We start from the raw sequence: 16,687 nt of genomic DNA on the forward strand, positions 1-16,687 counted from the left end.
TGTGGTAGCATGATGTTGCTGCTATTGATGCGCTCAACTCGCTGCTGTCGGTGTTGACATCCACCGGCTTCACGCCACTAGTTCCTCCTCCAGACTCCATACCTCACGCGGTGAAGCGCACACGAGGTAACTTGCCTCTGATACCACTTTTAGGATCTCTTGTTAGCATAGAGGGGGTGAATAGGAATGTTAAAACAAACACTCAAACTTTTATCAAATTCAACCTACGGCACTACCACTCTGACCTTGCGGCACTGCCGCACCTACAGACAACTTCGAGTCACAGTTCAAAATCAGTGAATGAAAACTTGAATCGGAAAATTTTCTTAGCTTCCTACAGGTATGATATTCATAGATCGAGAGCTAGAAGTGGTAGGAACACAACACACAAGTAGATCGACAACAAACCCTAGAAATCACCTAAACAACAATATGAAATACAAATGATGTAAATCAAGCACAAGGTGACACGATGATTTAACCCATGGTTTAGCTCGCCACCAAGGCTTGCCTACGTCCACGTTGTTGGGGTTAGCCAGTAAGGCTTAGGGCTTTGCAACCCTTCCTTATTCTCAAGTCAAGAGACTCAACTCTTGAGATGAGGGGTCAGTTTTCTAACTTCAAGAGGTGGTTACAAACCTCCCGGGACTGCCACACAAGTTGGCAAGCTCCACGGGCAACGCTCTAGCCGGCTAGGAGCAAAGCTCCGAGAGTAATAAACACAACCGCTGGCCAAAACGTGAACCAAGTGCTCTTTTGAGTTGGGAAATCAAATGATCTGCTCTGTAATTGAGTTTGGGACTTTTCTCTCAAGGATTAATGAGGAAATCAAAAGAGAATGCTTGGGAGCTCAAGGTCACCAATGGAATAGATAGAGGACACTCTTATGTTCTTAGACGAGCTGAATGAGTGGGAAAGAGGAGACGTTGGGAAGGAAGAGAAAAGGTATAAGTACCCCCAGCCCCAACGGTCACTTACGTCGCGGCAGTGTCGTGGCTCAAGTGCGACAGTGCCTCTCTCCAAGTGAGACACTACCACACCAGGCAAGACAATAAAGGTAGAAGTGAAGTGTTGGCTATCTTGGCTGAGTAACTAAAAATGTATGTGTAAGATTGAGCACTTGATAGCACATGTTAGCTTAAACATCGTCTCCCTTTATAGTACGTCTTTTCTTATACTCAAATTCAAAATGTAAAAGAATTTAAACCTCCTTTGAGTTTTAAGCCATCAACATTTGTAATTGAAGTCTTCTCCGTTTCGTGTAACATCCTTGAATATAAATTCCCTGCTTGTCATCTCGATAAATCTCATTATTTCTCTAATTGTGTGGTCATTATTACCAAAACCCACAATTAAAGCTTGATTGCACTTTCAAGTACTAATATAACTTGATACATATAGATTTTACATCACAATTACCACCACAGGATAACTTAGAATGAACCATAGGTATTCACTAGGACAGCAGCAAACAATACTACCGAATGTACAATGCATCTCAAACATCACAGTTACTGAACAAGCCTGTCTCTTGCTGGTTCAATTTTATTTCCGGTTATAATCCGAATGGATAACAGAACTCGCATCTGATTCCCCACTTCTTTTAGAGGAGGGGCGCAGATGTTTTGACCATTCCTCCAAGCTTTTGCGGTGAAGAGTGTTCATGCTAATAGAAGGTCGCTTCTCACGGATCATTTGCTCAGCAGCTTTCCAGTCTTCAGCCAATCCTAATGCGACAAGAAGTGCGCACATCACACAGACACTTCTGCCATGACCTGTTAGAGATATAACACGCCATCAAATAATGAAATCCAAGAGATCAATATTATTGACTTATAAGTTCAATTGGATGGCATATTAGATAAGTGAGGAAGTGGTAAGAACAAGCCATAATAAAAGAGGTTTTATTTTGGAAACTAGTAACAAGGAGGTTTAAGCTAAGAGTCAAACCTAAAAGTCTGCCAGTGCACATATCCAGAGCTTAATTTTCTTTCAATATTTGAGGTTAAATTTGACCAGAATATCTCTTTAAAGTCTGATATTATTACAAGACTGTCTACACAACATATGGGATGAACCTTATACTGTCTGAATGTAATGCAGATGCGGTTCAGCTTATCAATGGCAGTTTTACTTCTTGTCGCAGATAAGAACAACTAAATAAGACATGGCAAATAATCACATGAAATAAGATGACACGAGAAATGAAAAAAATAACATATCAGCATACTGTTGTTTCCTGACTGCAGCTGTTACACAATATATGGTTCACCAATACAATGGAAATCCTTTGTGGATGATCATGGTCTGGAGTTAAACATGGTCTCAACAGTTATCTAAATATGGCTAATCTACAGAAATGCATTTATAGGAACATAAATATATGTATTTGCAAGAAAAACACATAGGAAAATACAACATAGTTCCTTATCCAAACATAGGCAGAAGAGCATAATTACCATAGGCACAGTGGACATAGACAGGCTTGTTCTGTGACCGCTTTCTCACAGACCATCGCACGGCAGACTCAATTTGTGATGGTTGAGGAGCCCTCGTATCCCAGGTAGCAACGCACAGATATGCATTGCTAGATATAGTCGAGCTTTTTGGCAGCTCGCACGTGCAATCTATGATTGCAGGGTCACCTGGTGGCAGGTGTTCCACCGAAGAAGGCCATCCTCCAACAAACACTCCATCTGCAACCTCTGTGTATAAGGGCTCGTTTTTCACAAATCTTCGTAGCAGCACAAACAGGTGGATGAAAAGAAGAAATGGTGAGAACATGATCCATGACCACAACGGAAAACTTCCATCAGATGCCTTGCCAAGGAGTAAAGGAAGATCGATCGATGGGTGGGAAGCTATCGAGACTAGTATTGCAATCATGGATGCATATATGAAAGGAAATGTGATAAGGGTCACTCCTAGTCCTTGGAAAAAACATGCCACAGAAAGCAGGACAGCAGCCTTCAGTCCAATCAACCTGGATATTCCCCAACCCATCTCTGCAGGTAATGAGACATGGACTGAGTTCAATAATCAAGGACGAATAAGCACAAAAAAGTAATCAGTATTAAAACAGGCTTAGAGTAATTTCACAATAAGAAACCATAGCTTCTTTAACAAACACAATATTCAGTGGCATAATCTTATTCAATACAGAGAGATTGAAGAATTATTGCCACTAGTGAACAGAGGCTTGTTCATACTGCTTCCTTTCTATCCCAGCCAGGAAGGCTCCAGATAGTTAATTCGGTTCTCTCACCCCTGCCAACTTTCTAACTTTGCACTTTAAAAGTCCATTCAACTGTGCTGGAGCATATACACAAATACAGAAAGCACTGCATTTGGAGAGGGTCTAACATTAAATTAAATGACAAAAAACACCAGATGATGCCTGGCATATGGTCTGCAAGCCTAAGGATGAGGACGGGCTTGGAATCATTAACTTGAAAACACAGAATAAGGCCCACCTTGTGCAACATCTCCACAAATTCTTCAATAAGGAAGACATACCTTGGGTACAGCTTGTTTTGGGAAAACACTATCGGAATGGTAAGTTACCTGGTAACACACAAAAAAAGGTTCCTTTTGCTGGCGAGATATTCTCAGGCCGTTGGATTCATATAAAGGGCCTCCTTCAGTTAACATTCAGAATGGTCGGTATTGCTATTTCTGGGAGGATCTTTGGCTAGGAGCTATCTTTACCCTGAGTTGTTCTCCTTTGCAAAGAACAAGAAAATAACTTTCCATAAGGCTCTACCTCCCCTCTACACAATCTCTTTCACCTGCCCTTGTCACTTGTCAGAACAGGCTTATGCACAATTGCAATCTTTGATGCAAGAATTTGATGCTCTATTTTTGATAGGAGGTCCTGATATTTGGACTTATATTTTGGGGTCTCTGTTTTATAAGTCAGCAAAAGCTTATTGTCACCTCATAGGGAATTCTGATGCTCACCCAGTTTTAAAGTGGATTTGGAAGACTTCCTGTCAACATAAACATAAAAAAGGGTGTAACCAGTGCGGAGAGCTCCCGCTCTGTGCGGGGTCTGGGGAAGGGTGTCAGTGGCAAGCCTTACCCTCGCCTGTGCAATGCGAGGAGACTGCGACTCGAACCCGGGACCTTCCGGTCACAGGCGGTAAGACTCTACCGCTTGCACCAGGCCCGCCCTTCAATGATAGAATGAGTACAAGAGTTTTACTGAAAGTGATAAATATAGATTTGCCGTCATTTAATTCTGTTCTATGCGCCCTCAGTCATGAGGAATCTTTGGAACACCTATTTCTGCAATATCCTTTTGCCATGGCCTGCTGGTCTAGTCTAAGTTTGTTTCTGGTTAATTAAGAGGACCCTTTTCAAAACCTTCAAAATTCAGTTGGGCGTTCCTTTCTATCCAGAAGTGATTATTCTTATGTGCTGGAGTTTATGGATTTCAAGAAATAGCCTCATCTTTCAAGGTGTTCAGCCAACAGTTACTAATTGCAGAGAAATCTTCAAAAGATAATTTGCGTTGGTTATCCATGTTGCAAAGAAGAAATACTTTCCTTTAATACAAGAATGGCAACATGACTTTGTTAATTCTGCTCTCTTTTTTTCTGTTTCTTTGTTTTTACCACTTCTATTTTTTTTCGGGGGGGGGGGGGGGGGGGGGGGGGGGGGGGGGGGGGGGGGTGGCGGCGGCGGGGAGGGAGCCCTCCAGTTACCAAAAAAAAGGCATTCAATACTATGCCCTGCTCAGTTGTATTTTGTTTCCAAGTCAGAGTCCTTAGCAGTTCAACGAATTAAAATTCAAGGCATCCCGCGTTTATTAATTCACAACCATCCCCATTCACAATCAACCTCCATGATTTACCTAGTTGTCATCTTTAATTAGCACAATCCAATCACATGGCTCCGAAAATTTCATCATTTGAAAAATGCACAAGACACGATCAACTTAAAAAACAAAGGGATACTCTTTGCATTCCCAGAAAGTAGCACTTCACAGTAATATACGATTATTTCACCCAGATCGCCTTCGATCACAAAGCTCTGAAAACTAGCACAAAATCAATTCAAGATCAAAAGGAGAGAAGCAAAACCTTATCTCAGCTTTCCCCCGAGTTTGCAAATCCAGGAGATTCACGCGCGCTTCACAGCTCCAGGATGGCTTCGGAAGAGATTCTCCCGCCGCTACCCGCTAGTCGGCCTCGCCCGCCTCGTCGCGTCCTAGCGCTGCCCCCTCCCCTAACGGCACGCAGAGTGCTGCCCGGGTCACGCTACCTAGGGTTTCGGAGCTCACCGATGGAGTCACGTGGCGGTGGGGATTGTGAAGGGAGTGGAGGGGAGTGCCAGCGAGGTGGAGAACTCGCCTGGCGAGGACGGGCCTGCCAATCTGGCGACCTGCAACGGCTGCGCCGGCGGCGACCGTACCACTCGCGCAGGGAACGGAGAAGCCCGCAACGGTGGCGGAGGCGACTATCGTACAAGTCGCGCTGGGGAACAGGAGAGTAGCGTGGCTGGGCTAAGATGGGCCGGCTGCAGGCCTGTTAAATTGTCTAGGTCCATTAGTTTTAGAGTCTCACGGTTCGATCTAAAAATGGATGGCTCTGATGATGGACTTCGGACACACGTCCGGGAGGCCACGATCTCGTTCTCGAGGATGGAGACCGGAGACGAGTCCCGACGTGGTGACGTGGCTGTGTGATCGCGTCGCCTGCGCTGTGCGATGACGAATTCGGTCCAACGGGGATTCTCGTATATGGGCTTGCAGCAAATCTAAAGCCCACATGCCATATTTCCGCTACTCTTCCTGTAGCCCGGGCCCTCTCTTTTTTCTTGGACCAGAGAGCGATAGTATTGGATTACTTCCCCAATCCCAATCCCAAAAATATAATTCTAAAATAATAGTACTAAGTTAAAAAAAAATAAGTTAATTGAATTTATATTAAAATATATTAATAATTTTCATACGAAATAACACTAGATATATATTTTCATAATATAGACATTTGTCCGATAATGATATAGGCGGGCGTTCATTCTGTCCAAACGGACCCGCACACGAACAACTACGAAACGGCTCGACCGCTCACTTGCCTCGCGCGGAACCAACCCACCCGTGCCGCATGCAACTCCCGCACTCATCCTTATCCTCTTGACCGCACGCAGCTCCCGCACTCATCCTTGTTGTTTTGTACGTCCTTTTTGTTGTTTCTCTGTATTACAATGGTTTTTTTATGTTGCAATAGATGATTTTCGAATATTGCAACGAGATTTTTGGGTTTTTGCAACATATGATTTTCGAATGTTTCCATTCACATGTTTCATGGTTGATTTTTGTGATATTGCAGTACTACTATTTTTCGATGTTGCAGTACATATTTTTCGATGTTACAGCACATATTTTTTATGTTGCAGTACATAAATTTTGATGTTGCAGCACATGTTTTTACGATGTTGCGGCATATAATTTTTGATGTTGCTGTACATGTTTTTCGATGTTGCACTACATATTTTTGCGACGTTGAAGTATTCATGTTCCGATGTTGCACTACATAGTTTTTCTATAAGTTTGCGATGTTGCACTTGAAGTGTTTTCGTGCTCTTGGGACATGGGGCGCAGTGGGCCGAGGGGTGGGCGAGTTCCGTTCTATTCTCACGAGGGGAGGGAGCGGCGTTCCGTTCTATTCCCGCAGCTCGCGGGCCGGACGTCCGGGTGCTAGGATTACCGTTTTTTATATCAGCCGACTTCTATTGATATAGAAGGGAACATGCACCGTACAAATTACTCCTTTTAAGTTTGACATTTGTCCAAATAATCCTCTAAACTAATGTTTGGTTCGATTTACTCCCCAACTATTTTAATTGGCCTCATTTTTACCCCTAACGAGATTTGTTATATTTATTTCTTCATGTATACATTAGTTTTAATATCAAATTTTATGAGGTGATAGAAGACATCATGTCCGGTTCATAAACCCGGGGTCCCTCATGGACCTACTTTCTAGTAGAAGCTTGGCCCAGTAGACGACATTGCGAAAGACGCGCAACTCTTGACCGGCCCAAAAACCTAACGACAGGCCAGAAGGACGATTCAGTCTCTGACCGGAAGGTCTAGCCAAGAAGGAACAGCGCTTGCCTCCGACCCGGGCCCGTCTCTTTGACCGGAAGGTCTAGCCAAGGAGGAACAGCGCTCACTTTCACCCCCGGCCCGCCTCTCTGATCGAAAGGCCTGGCCAAGGAGGAATAGTGCTCGCTTTCAACTTCAGCCCACCTCTCGGACTAGAAGGCCTGGCCAAAGGGAAACAACGCTCGCTTCTCCAACTCCAACCCGCATCTTCGACCAGAGATACACCGAACCTCTGCTTATAGCTCTTCTCCGACTAGCGCAGTCGAAGCCAACTGGGACCAACCGACCGGAAACGCCCACTCGGTAAGGACCTAGGAAACGGGCAGAGCAAGTAAGGCAGGGCGCTCAAGACAAATACAATACCGAGGACCATACCCTGCACACCTATAGGATAGTACCGATAGGACATGTCAGAAGGGTGCTCTATAACCTTCCGAACATGTCAAAACCCAATCAGTATTGAGGGCACTGACATTTGCCCTGCAGTGTTGCCGGCGCCATCAATTCCCATACCAGGCAAACGTGGTAAGGCCTCCCACATGCATCTAGGCATCCACAGTGTCGTGGGCACCAACATTTACCATACCTAGTGACCACGGTGAAAACCTCCTACATGTGTCTAACATCAACAGTATTGTAGGCGCCTACCATCATCTTGTACCCGACGGCGTAGGCAACAAGACTTAGTAGCATACGTACTCTCTCTCTCTCTCTCTCTCTCTCTCTCTCTCTCTCTCTTGTAAGGCCATCCCTTTCATCTATAAAAGGGGATGCGCTCCCTCCCAACAAGGACGATCGATTCAACACACAACAACAGAACCACCGGGTTCAAACCTCGAGCACACGCTCGAATACTCAGTGCACGTAGGAGCTCTTGTCACTCTTGGCCCATCAGACCAGAGTCTGGCCGAACCTCTTGCACCCCCCATCTTACTCCTTGTTTGTAACTCCACTACAAACTTTGAGCACCTAGGCTCTAGAATAAAGTCACCGACCAACTCAAATTAGACGTAGGACACGTTGCCTGAACCAGTATAAACCCTTTGTCATTGAGTGCTAGGCCACATCCGATCATAACGTACAGCAAAACTACAAATATTTACCTATTGGTCACTTTTCGCACCGATAGTTGGCGTCGTCCGTGGGGAAGACGTTGTATGTTCATGCTTTTGGTCATCGAATGGCACACTTTTCCACCATCTTTGCTATGGCGGGCTCAAGCGATACGACTCGCTTCAGCTCGCTGGAGTTTCTTGCACTCCCACCTATTGGGATGTGGGTTCCACCCGTCTTCGAGACATCCCAGACCTTTCTCTTTGGAAGTCTAGACTTCATCGTTGATCAGCTCGATGTGCTGCGCCTTTGTGAGAATGCACTTGTTCCGATGCCCGTCGGACGTGCGCCCTCCATTGGCTCTAGGACTCCCGACGACTCCAATGGCGAGGCACCTGCGCTTCATTCCAAGCATACGCTCTGCTCAAACCCCACTATGAGTAATGCACATACTGTTATTTACTCGCTATGTACTACTTTCCATTGATTATCCAGAGGGACCCCGTTGTCCGCACTACAACCACCGTACGATTGGTTCCCCTATGGCCTTGCGTCCCCCGCAAACGCATACACATGGGGGCTCTGGAAAATGCTGATGCCGCCCCCTCTCGCATCCGAATTCTTGGGGATGATGGACTATGCCCCCGCCTCTTTTCATGACCTTATGGATGACGATGTTGAGAGTGATGGCTCTAGCATCGGCGATGTTGTGGCGCCTAGCCTCCCACTGTCCCAGGAGTGTGTTATGGCGGATGCCCTAGGATAGCCACCGGTGGTAGCAGAGTCTCTACACCCACACCCCTCTGGACCCTCGCATGGAGGCCCTCACATGTGTGTAGGTGCATGGCGAGGAGCTATGACAAAGGCGGTAGAACCAGCCACCGTCTGTGTCGGTGCACTCATCGTAGCACGCTGTGCCCCGTGCGCATAACCTAGCGAGCGACGCTCGGGGTCACGCCCGCTAGGTCTAGTGCAACATCATGGACGAGGAGAACGATCCCCATAGTTTGCTCGGGCCGACCAGAACATTGTCGCTGCGGCGATGCTTCTACGCGGCGTTCCCGAGCCCATCGACCCCTAGGAGCGAGCGGTCCACCGGAACCTCTAGGCACTAGTGGAGACCGCCGCCATTCAACAAGCAGAGAGCTTCGCATTGCGACACCGACTCATGGCCTCTCTCCCCACTAGGGGAGTGGAGATGCACCGGATGAATCACTCTATCCTCTCGCCACTACATCCGCTAGGCGCAGACTAGGAGGACGTAGCTGCACCACGGTCAGTCCTAGCGCTAGCTCTACATTGACCCCCTGTGCGAGCGGCTCGGGCCAAACCAAGACACTCGTAGCATCATCAACAACCGGCGCCAAGCCTTCTATGATGATGATGTCCATTGTGCGGCGATGAGAACAGGTGGCACGAGCCCGGTCGGACCATCGAGGGGAGCAGTGAAACGCATCCCAGGCATGGTCGCTAGCCAAACGACTAGAGTCCTAGCCCAGATGGCCTAGGGCCATGGGCCTTCAACCGCCGCATCCAGAGAGCATCATTCCCACAATGCTTTTGACCACCGACCAACATCGCCAAGTACACCAAGGAGACAAAACCCGGTATCTGGCTTGAAGACTTTCGGCTCACCTGCCGAGCCGGGGGAGTGGATGATGACCACTTCATCATTCAGTACCTCCCCATCTACATAGGGGAACATGTTCAAGCGTGGCTCGAATTCCTCCCACATGATAGCATCCATGACTGGGCGGACCCCAAGAGGGTCTTCGTTGGGAATTTCCAAGGGACGTTTGTCCACCCTAGGAACTCCTGGGACCTCAAGAGCTATTAGTAGGAGCCCAATGATTCCCTATAGGATTACATCCATAGGTTCTCAAAATAATGCAACACCCTTCTTGATGTCATCGACGCAGACATCATCAGTGCATTCCTCTCTAGGACGACCTGTGAGTCCCTGATCCACAACCTTGGCTGCTTGAAGCCCCGGACCACCCATGACCTGCTTGATATTACCATGAACCATGCCTTTGGTGAGGAGGTGGTTGGAGTGGTCTTCAACGGAGGCCGGGACAAGGGCAAGGCCAAGTGCGAAGATCAAGACAAGGGCCCCTCGATGTAGAGGGGCAAAAAGAACAGGAAGGATCGTCGTTGACCGGCCAACTCCGCGTTGGTCGCCGTGACTGATCGCACGAGCAAGCTGCCCCAATAGGGCTTGCCTAACCACTTTGACAAGCTCATGGAGAGCCCATGCACCAACCACGCCTACCCCATTAAGCACCTCTATAAGGACTATGACCTCCTTAAGCGCTTCCTATGATAGGCCAGCGGGCCAAAAGAAGGAAAGGGCAAGGAGGTAGTAGCCAAGAAAGGGGGCAAGGCAGGCAAGGACGAGGATGGCTTCCCTAATCTGGAGGAATGCATCATGATCTTTGGGGGATCCGATGCCGCCTGCTCCAAGCACCAGCACAAACTACGCTACAGAGAGGCGTGCATCACTGAGACTGCCATACCCTCCTTCCTCATCCGATCAGAATCTCCGATCACCTTTGATCAGAGGGATCATCCATCCCATGTCACAAGACCGAGGCGCTACCCGCTCATCATCGACCCCATTGTCCACAAGAAGCGCCTCACCATGGTGCTAATGGACGGAGGTAGCATCGTCAACATCCTCTACGTCGACACCCTTGACGCCATGCGCATCCCCCGGTCGGACCCCCGTCCGGCGAGCTCTCCCTTCCATGGCATGATCCTAGGAGTGTAGGCATACTCGCTCAGGGCAGATCAACCTGCCCGTCACGTTTGGCAACCGAGCCAACTTCTGCTCGGAGATCCTCACCTTCGAGGTGGTGGACTTCCTAGGGCCCTACCATGCCATCTTGGGGCGGCCATGCTATGCTAAGTTGTGGCCATCCTAATGAGGACATCACTACTTCATCACAAGTAGAGGAGGAGGACTAGCATGGGCATCCAATTCATCTTTTTCGTGGTGGAAGCCGAGTCCAACTCAAGTTCGAGTCCGGTTCAGGCTCCAGGACCAGTCTACCTTAAACTAGTCACCCAGGACGCATCTAGACTTCATTTTCGATGATCCACATATGGATGGAAATCTAATTTGATAAGGAAGCTAATCCAAGTGGTTTCACATCAAAAGCTCTTCGGAATCAACGGGAATCGTCGAAACAAGTCAGCGTCCAGAATCTGCCAGGGTGCTGTGACACCAGTTTTTGGTCCGTTGGACCGTGTATCATGTTTGGGCCCATTAGGGGGGCGCGTCCAGGGGGGTGATGCCCAAGACTCTTAAATACCAGCCGTCGCTCTCCTTAGGGTTTGGGTTTTGTTTAGTTCTTGATTTCCTCATGAAACAGATATTGTTTTGCTGCAACTGTCGCCGCCAAGGCCGCTTGCTGTGAACCAGGGCCCCAGTTCTTGATCTTGTTCGCCTGTGGCGATTAGTCCTTTCGAATAAAGACTTGAACCCCTTCTTGTTATCATAAGCCTCATATTTATTTGCAATTTCAGATTGCGTTCATCCCGTTCTTGCTTGTGTTCTCAATTCGCTTGTAGGAAAGCCTTCTCGGCGAGGTCAATTGCGTTCGCATGGTTGATAACCAACGGAGCAGTGGTGTAATGGTTATGGAGGGTCCGAATCAATCTTGGTTCGAAGCCTAGATTATGAATGTCGAGTCTCCACCAATCGACGCTATCATACCTTTCGGAAGATCGGGCCTAGTCTACATCACATCCCCAACAACACCTACCTCAAGCTGAAGATGCCAAGGCCGAACGGCATCATCACTATGGGTAGCACCTTCTCATATGCCTTCACGTGTGACTGCAAGCATTTTGAGCTCACCATAGTCGTCGTCAACTCAGCCAAGCTCCATTAGCTTGGAGAATCATCAACCCCAGCAGTCCTGGACTATAACAAGTCAACCTCCTCGGCTACCTTTCACCCCAGCGAGGAAACTAAGGCAGTGGGGATCGACCCCACCGACCCAAGACCCAGCTCCTAACCAAATAGGAATGTGAACTCATCAACTTCCTACGCGCCAATCGTGATGTCTTCGCATGGAAACCTTCTGACATGTCGATCATACCATGGGAGGTCATCGAGCACGCACTGCGCCTCATCCTAGGCTCAAAGCCCACCAAGCAGCGTAGGCATCGCTTCAATGATGAGAGGCATAGGGCCATAGGTGAGGAGATCGCTAAACTCCTCACAACTGGATTCATCAAGGAGGTATATCACTTCGACTAGCTTGCTAATCCTATTCTTGTTAAAAAAGGTCGAGAAATAGAGAATGTGCGTTGATTATACTGGACTCAACAAGGCATGTCTAAAGGATCATTTTCCTTTGCCGTACATAGACCAGATAGTCGACTCCACCTCAGGATGCAAGATCCTCTCCTTTCTGGTTGCCTACTCAAGCTATCACTAGGTCATGATGAAAGAGTCCGATCAACTCGCAACTTCGTTCATCACTCCGTATGGTTTGTACTGCTATGTAACCATGCCTTTCAGTCTAAAAAATGCTGGTGCCACCTATCAATGGTGCATGCAGCAATGCTTCACCAACCAAATCAACCCGCTCGACCAACCTGATTAGGTCGACCGGCCAAAGCCAACCATCGCCGTCTATGTTGATGACATAGTGGTCAAAATGGCTCAAGCTTGCGACCTGATCACAAACTTGGCCACGACATTGGCAAACCTCTGAAGGTTCAACATTAAATTGAATCCTAAAAAATGTGTTTTCGTGGTTCCGAAGGGGAATCTGCTTGGATACATCATGTCCAAACGCGGCATCGAGGCCAATCCCAAAAAATCACGGCCATCTCCAACATGGGCCCTATACGCAATGTCAAGGGTGTATAGAGCCTCACCGGTTGTTTGGCCACCCTGAGCCAATTCATCCCCCGGCTCGGTGAACGAGAGATGCCTCTCTACAAGCTTCTTAAAAAGACAAACACATTCATCTAGACTGAAAAGGCATAGCAGGCTTTGGAAAGCCTCAAAGCGTCACTGACATCGGCGCCAATCCCTGTCACTCCCGAATAGGGAGAACCCCTCATCCTCTATGTCGTGGCAAGCAACCACGTGGTGAGCGCCATCCTGGTCATCAAAAGGGAGGAGCTAGGACACCACCTTAAGGTCCAACGACCCATATACTTCATCGGAGAGGTACTCACCAATGCCAAGGTTCAGTACCCCCAGGTGCAAAAACTTCTATATGCCATACTAATGGCAACCCAAAAGCTCCTGCACTACTTCACCAACCATGAAGTCATGGTCATCACTTCGTACCCGTTGGGTGACATCATCCGCAATCATGATGCCATGGGTTAGATCTCCAAGTGGGCACTCAAACTAATGGGCCATGACATCAGGTATATCCCCCGCACCGCTAATAAGTCTCAAGCTCTCGTAGACTTTGTCACCAAATGGACAGAGGTCTAGCCTCGACCCTAGACGTCACCCATGAGTACTGGATGATGTACTTCAATGGGTCCATGATGGGGCCTGGCTCAGGGGTTGGAGTGGTTCTAATCTCCTCGGATGGGAGCAGACTCTGGTACGTGATTCGCCTCCATTTTTTGACCTCAAACAACACTGCAGAATACAAGGCCCTCATCAATGGACTGCGCATCACCATTGAGCTTGGTGCTACATGGCTCTATGTCCGTGGCCACTCAGAGCTGGTCATCGATCAAGTCATGAAGGAGTCCTCTTGCAAAAGCCCCCTCATGGCAGCATACTGCTAGGAGGTGCACAAGCTCGAGGACAAATTCCAAGGGATCGAGCTACACCATGTCCCTCGAAAGGACAATGATGTCACCAATTTTCTTACAAAATTGGCCACCAGGCAGGCTCCATCTCTAGATGGGGTCTTCATCAAGACCTCCATGAGCCGTCTACCCACATCCTGGAAGGTCTGATCTAGACACACCCCGATGCCAAACTGGTGCTCGGGGGATCCAACCCTAGTGCCAACCTAGCGCTCGGGGGCTCCAACCCTGGTGCCAACACAGCGCTCGAGGGCTCCAACCCTAGCTCTAGCCCAACAATCAGGGGCTCTAACCCTAATGCCTCCGTGATGGCATCGCCTGCTGACGTCACCATGGTGGCACTCGATCAAACCGACTGGCGCACACCGCTACTCACCTACCTCCTCGAGGACGTTCTCCCGCCCAAGAGGACTAAAGCACAATGGATCGCTCGATGCGCTAAGACCTTCATCGCACTCGATGATGAACTTTACAAATGAAGTCCATCAGGGTACTCATGAAATGCATCCCTACCAACCAAGGGAAGCAGCAACTCCTCGAGGTCCATGCCGAAATCTGTGGACATCACATGGCCCCAAGATCGCTAGTCAAAAAAGCCTTTCATCGAGGTTTTTACTGGCCCACCACGCTATGAGATGTAGAGGAGGTCGTCCATAGGTGTGAAGGATGTCAGTTCTACGCTCGATAAAACCATTTGTCAGCACAAGAGCTTCAAACCATCCCTATCACTAGGCCATTCATGGTTTGGGGGCTCGACATGGTAGGCCCCCTCAAAAAGGGCCCAGGCGGCTTCACTCACCTGCTCATAGCAGTCAACAAATTCACCAAGTGGATAGAGACCAAGCCCATCACCAACATCTGCTCGGAGGAGGTAGTCAAGTTCTTCCTCGACATCATCTATCGGTTCGGCATTCCTAACTGAATTATCATTGACCACGGAACTAACTTCACCGGGAAGAAGTTCCTAGACTTTAGTGATGGATACGGCATCAAGATCGACTGGGCCTCAATCGGACATCCATGTACTAACGGTCAGGTCGAGCGTACTAATGGCATGGTCCTCCAAGGACTTAAGGCATGCATCTTCGACCGACTCAACAAGTATGCCGGGGGATGGATTGCAGAGGTCCTAGCGATCCTCTAGAGCCTGAGAATGACCCCAAACCTATCCATAGGGTTCACACCCTTCTTCCAAGCCTATGGAGCTAAAGCAGTGCTGCCCTTCGACATTGACCACAGCGCCCCAAGAGTGAAGGCTTTTGACCATGACCGAGCCATAGAGGCTCAACAAGACATAGTTGACCTGCTCAAGGAGGCCCATGAGACACCGTCATCCACTCCACTCACTACCAGTAGACTCTCCATAGGTATCATGAGAGGAAAATCAGAGGAAGGATCCTCGAGGTCGGAGACCTCGTGCTTCAAAGGACCAATCGACCAAGGAGAAACACAAACTATCTCCACCATGGGAAGGACCCTACACAGTGACCAAAGTGATCCGACTGGGTGCTTACCGATTGAAGGATGACAACGGCAATGTTCTCACCAACACTTGGAACATCGAACAGTTATGTCGTTTTTCCCCTAAGATTCGGTCTTACCACTTTCTTTCATTTAAACATTTGCTCCTACAAGCACCCTGGCCCAAAAACTTTTGGCTCAGGTCGCTCGAGGGCTCCACAGGGGTGCGATACCAACTCTCTTTATTACTATCATATGGTAACTTTGCTTTAAACATTCCGACCGATCGCACCCTGCCTCTGCCTATGGTTACAAGCAGCTAAGCCTCGCGGGCCACGCCCAAGCTCTTAAGGTTGTAGCCTATGGGATGAACGGGCAGGTACAAAAAAGAAAGAATAAAAACAAAGCTATGCTAGGGTAAAAATAAGGAATGGATGGGACAAGCTTCCCCGAACAAAGTGATTCCATCATAAGAATGAAATTGTCGTATTCATCAATACAAACTATTCACACGGCATGGGGGCTTTCCTGCGAACTTAACATTTACATAGGCTGACTACTTTTACTTTACATTCTATTGTAGCCGCTTGGCGGCATCGGCCGCTAGCTCGGTCGATGAGGGTAAGAGCTGGTTGGTCTCCGACTGGACGACATTTGGCTCGGTCGAAGGTAGGATGACGTTCACTTCCGATCCGAGCTCCGCTCCACTCATAGGCTGGATGATGTCTTCTTGACGTGAGCCTTCGGCCCTGCTTGCACGACGAGCATCCATCACCCACTGCATGGAGACTTGCTCGGCCACCGACTGTGCGTGTGGTAGCAAGCTTTCCCCAAGCGCGTGGATGTCCGTCTGAGCCCACCAGAAGAATCCTCCACACAAAGGTACTTCTCATGCATCACCTGTAATAGGGGTAAATAAATCCTTAAGTACATAATGTACTCGCAAGACTTATCTGAGTAGTGGGAATAATTTCTCGACTCCAAGGAATTTGATAAGCTTTATAGTTAGCTGGTCTTCTTTTGGCAGAAAGCAATACTAATAGTGAGTCCTTATTTATGTTGTTATTATCAGCCATATTAAGTTATTATCTATCCAGTCTATATAAGCACTTGTTCTACTTTCAAACAAGGGTTGAGCAATTAGTTTCATTTCACCCTCTTCCATCTTTCAGTTCTTACTACGATGCTAGACCCAAAAACAAGCCATACCAGATTGCCTGGTGATTCGTGAATCAACGCCACTAGCTGGGTACCCTAAAAACA

The 16,687-nt window shown here is 48.0% G+C and overlaps 1 protein-coding gene across 2 annotated transcripts; it reads right to left on the bottom strand.

Moving 5' to 3' along the window:
* Positions 1-1,275: 1,275 nt before the first annotated feature.
* Positions 1,276-5,522, bottom strand: LOC136453611 (uncharacterized). 2 transcript variants are annotated; one of them, XM_066454170.1, is made up of 3 exons: positions 5,355-5,522; positions 2,460-3,005; positions 1,276-1,775 (listed from the first exon to the last, which is right to left on the bottom strand). In XM_066454170.1, exons 2-3 carry the CDS (start codon positions 3,001-3,003, stop codon positions 1,546-1,548), a joined length of 774 nt encoding a protein of 257 aa, XP_066310267.1. In that variant the 5' UTR covers positions 3,004-3,005; positions 5,355-5,522; the 3' UTR covers positions 1,276-1,545. The 2 variants fall into 2 exon arrangements, with proteins under 2 accessions (XP_066310267.1, XP_066310266.1); XM_066454169.1 differs by having other exon boundaries at positions 5,085-5,522.
* Positions 5,523-16,687: the final 11,165 nt, after the last annotated feature.

The sequence above is a fragment of the Miscanthus floridulus genome, chromosome 5 (genome assembly GCF_019320115.1).
Source record: "Miscanthus floridulus cultivar M001 chromosome 5, ASM1932011v1, whole genome shotgun sequence".
Classification (NCBI taxonomy): Eukaryota; Viridiplantae; Streptophyta; class Magnoliopsida; order Poales; family Poaceae; genus Miscanthus; species Miscanthus floridulus.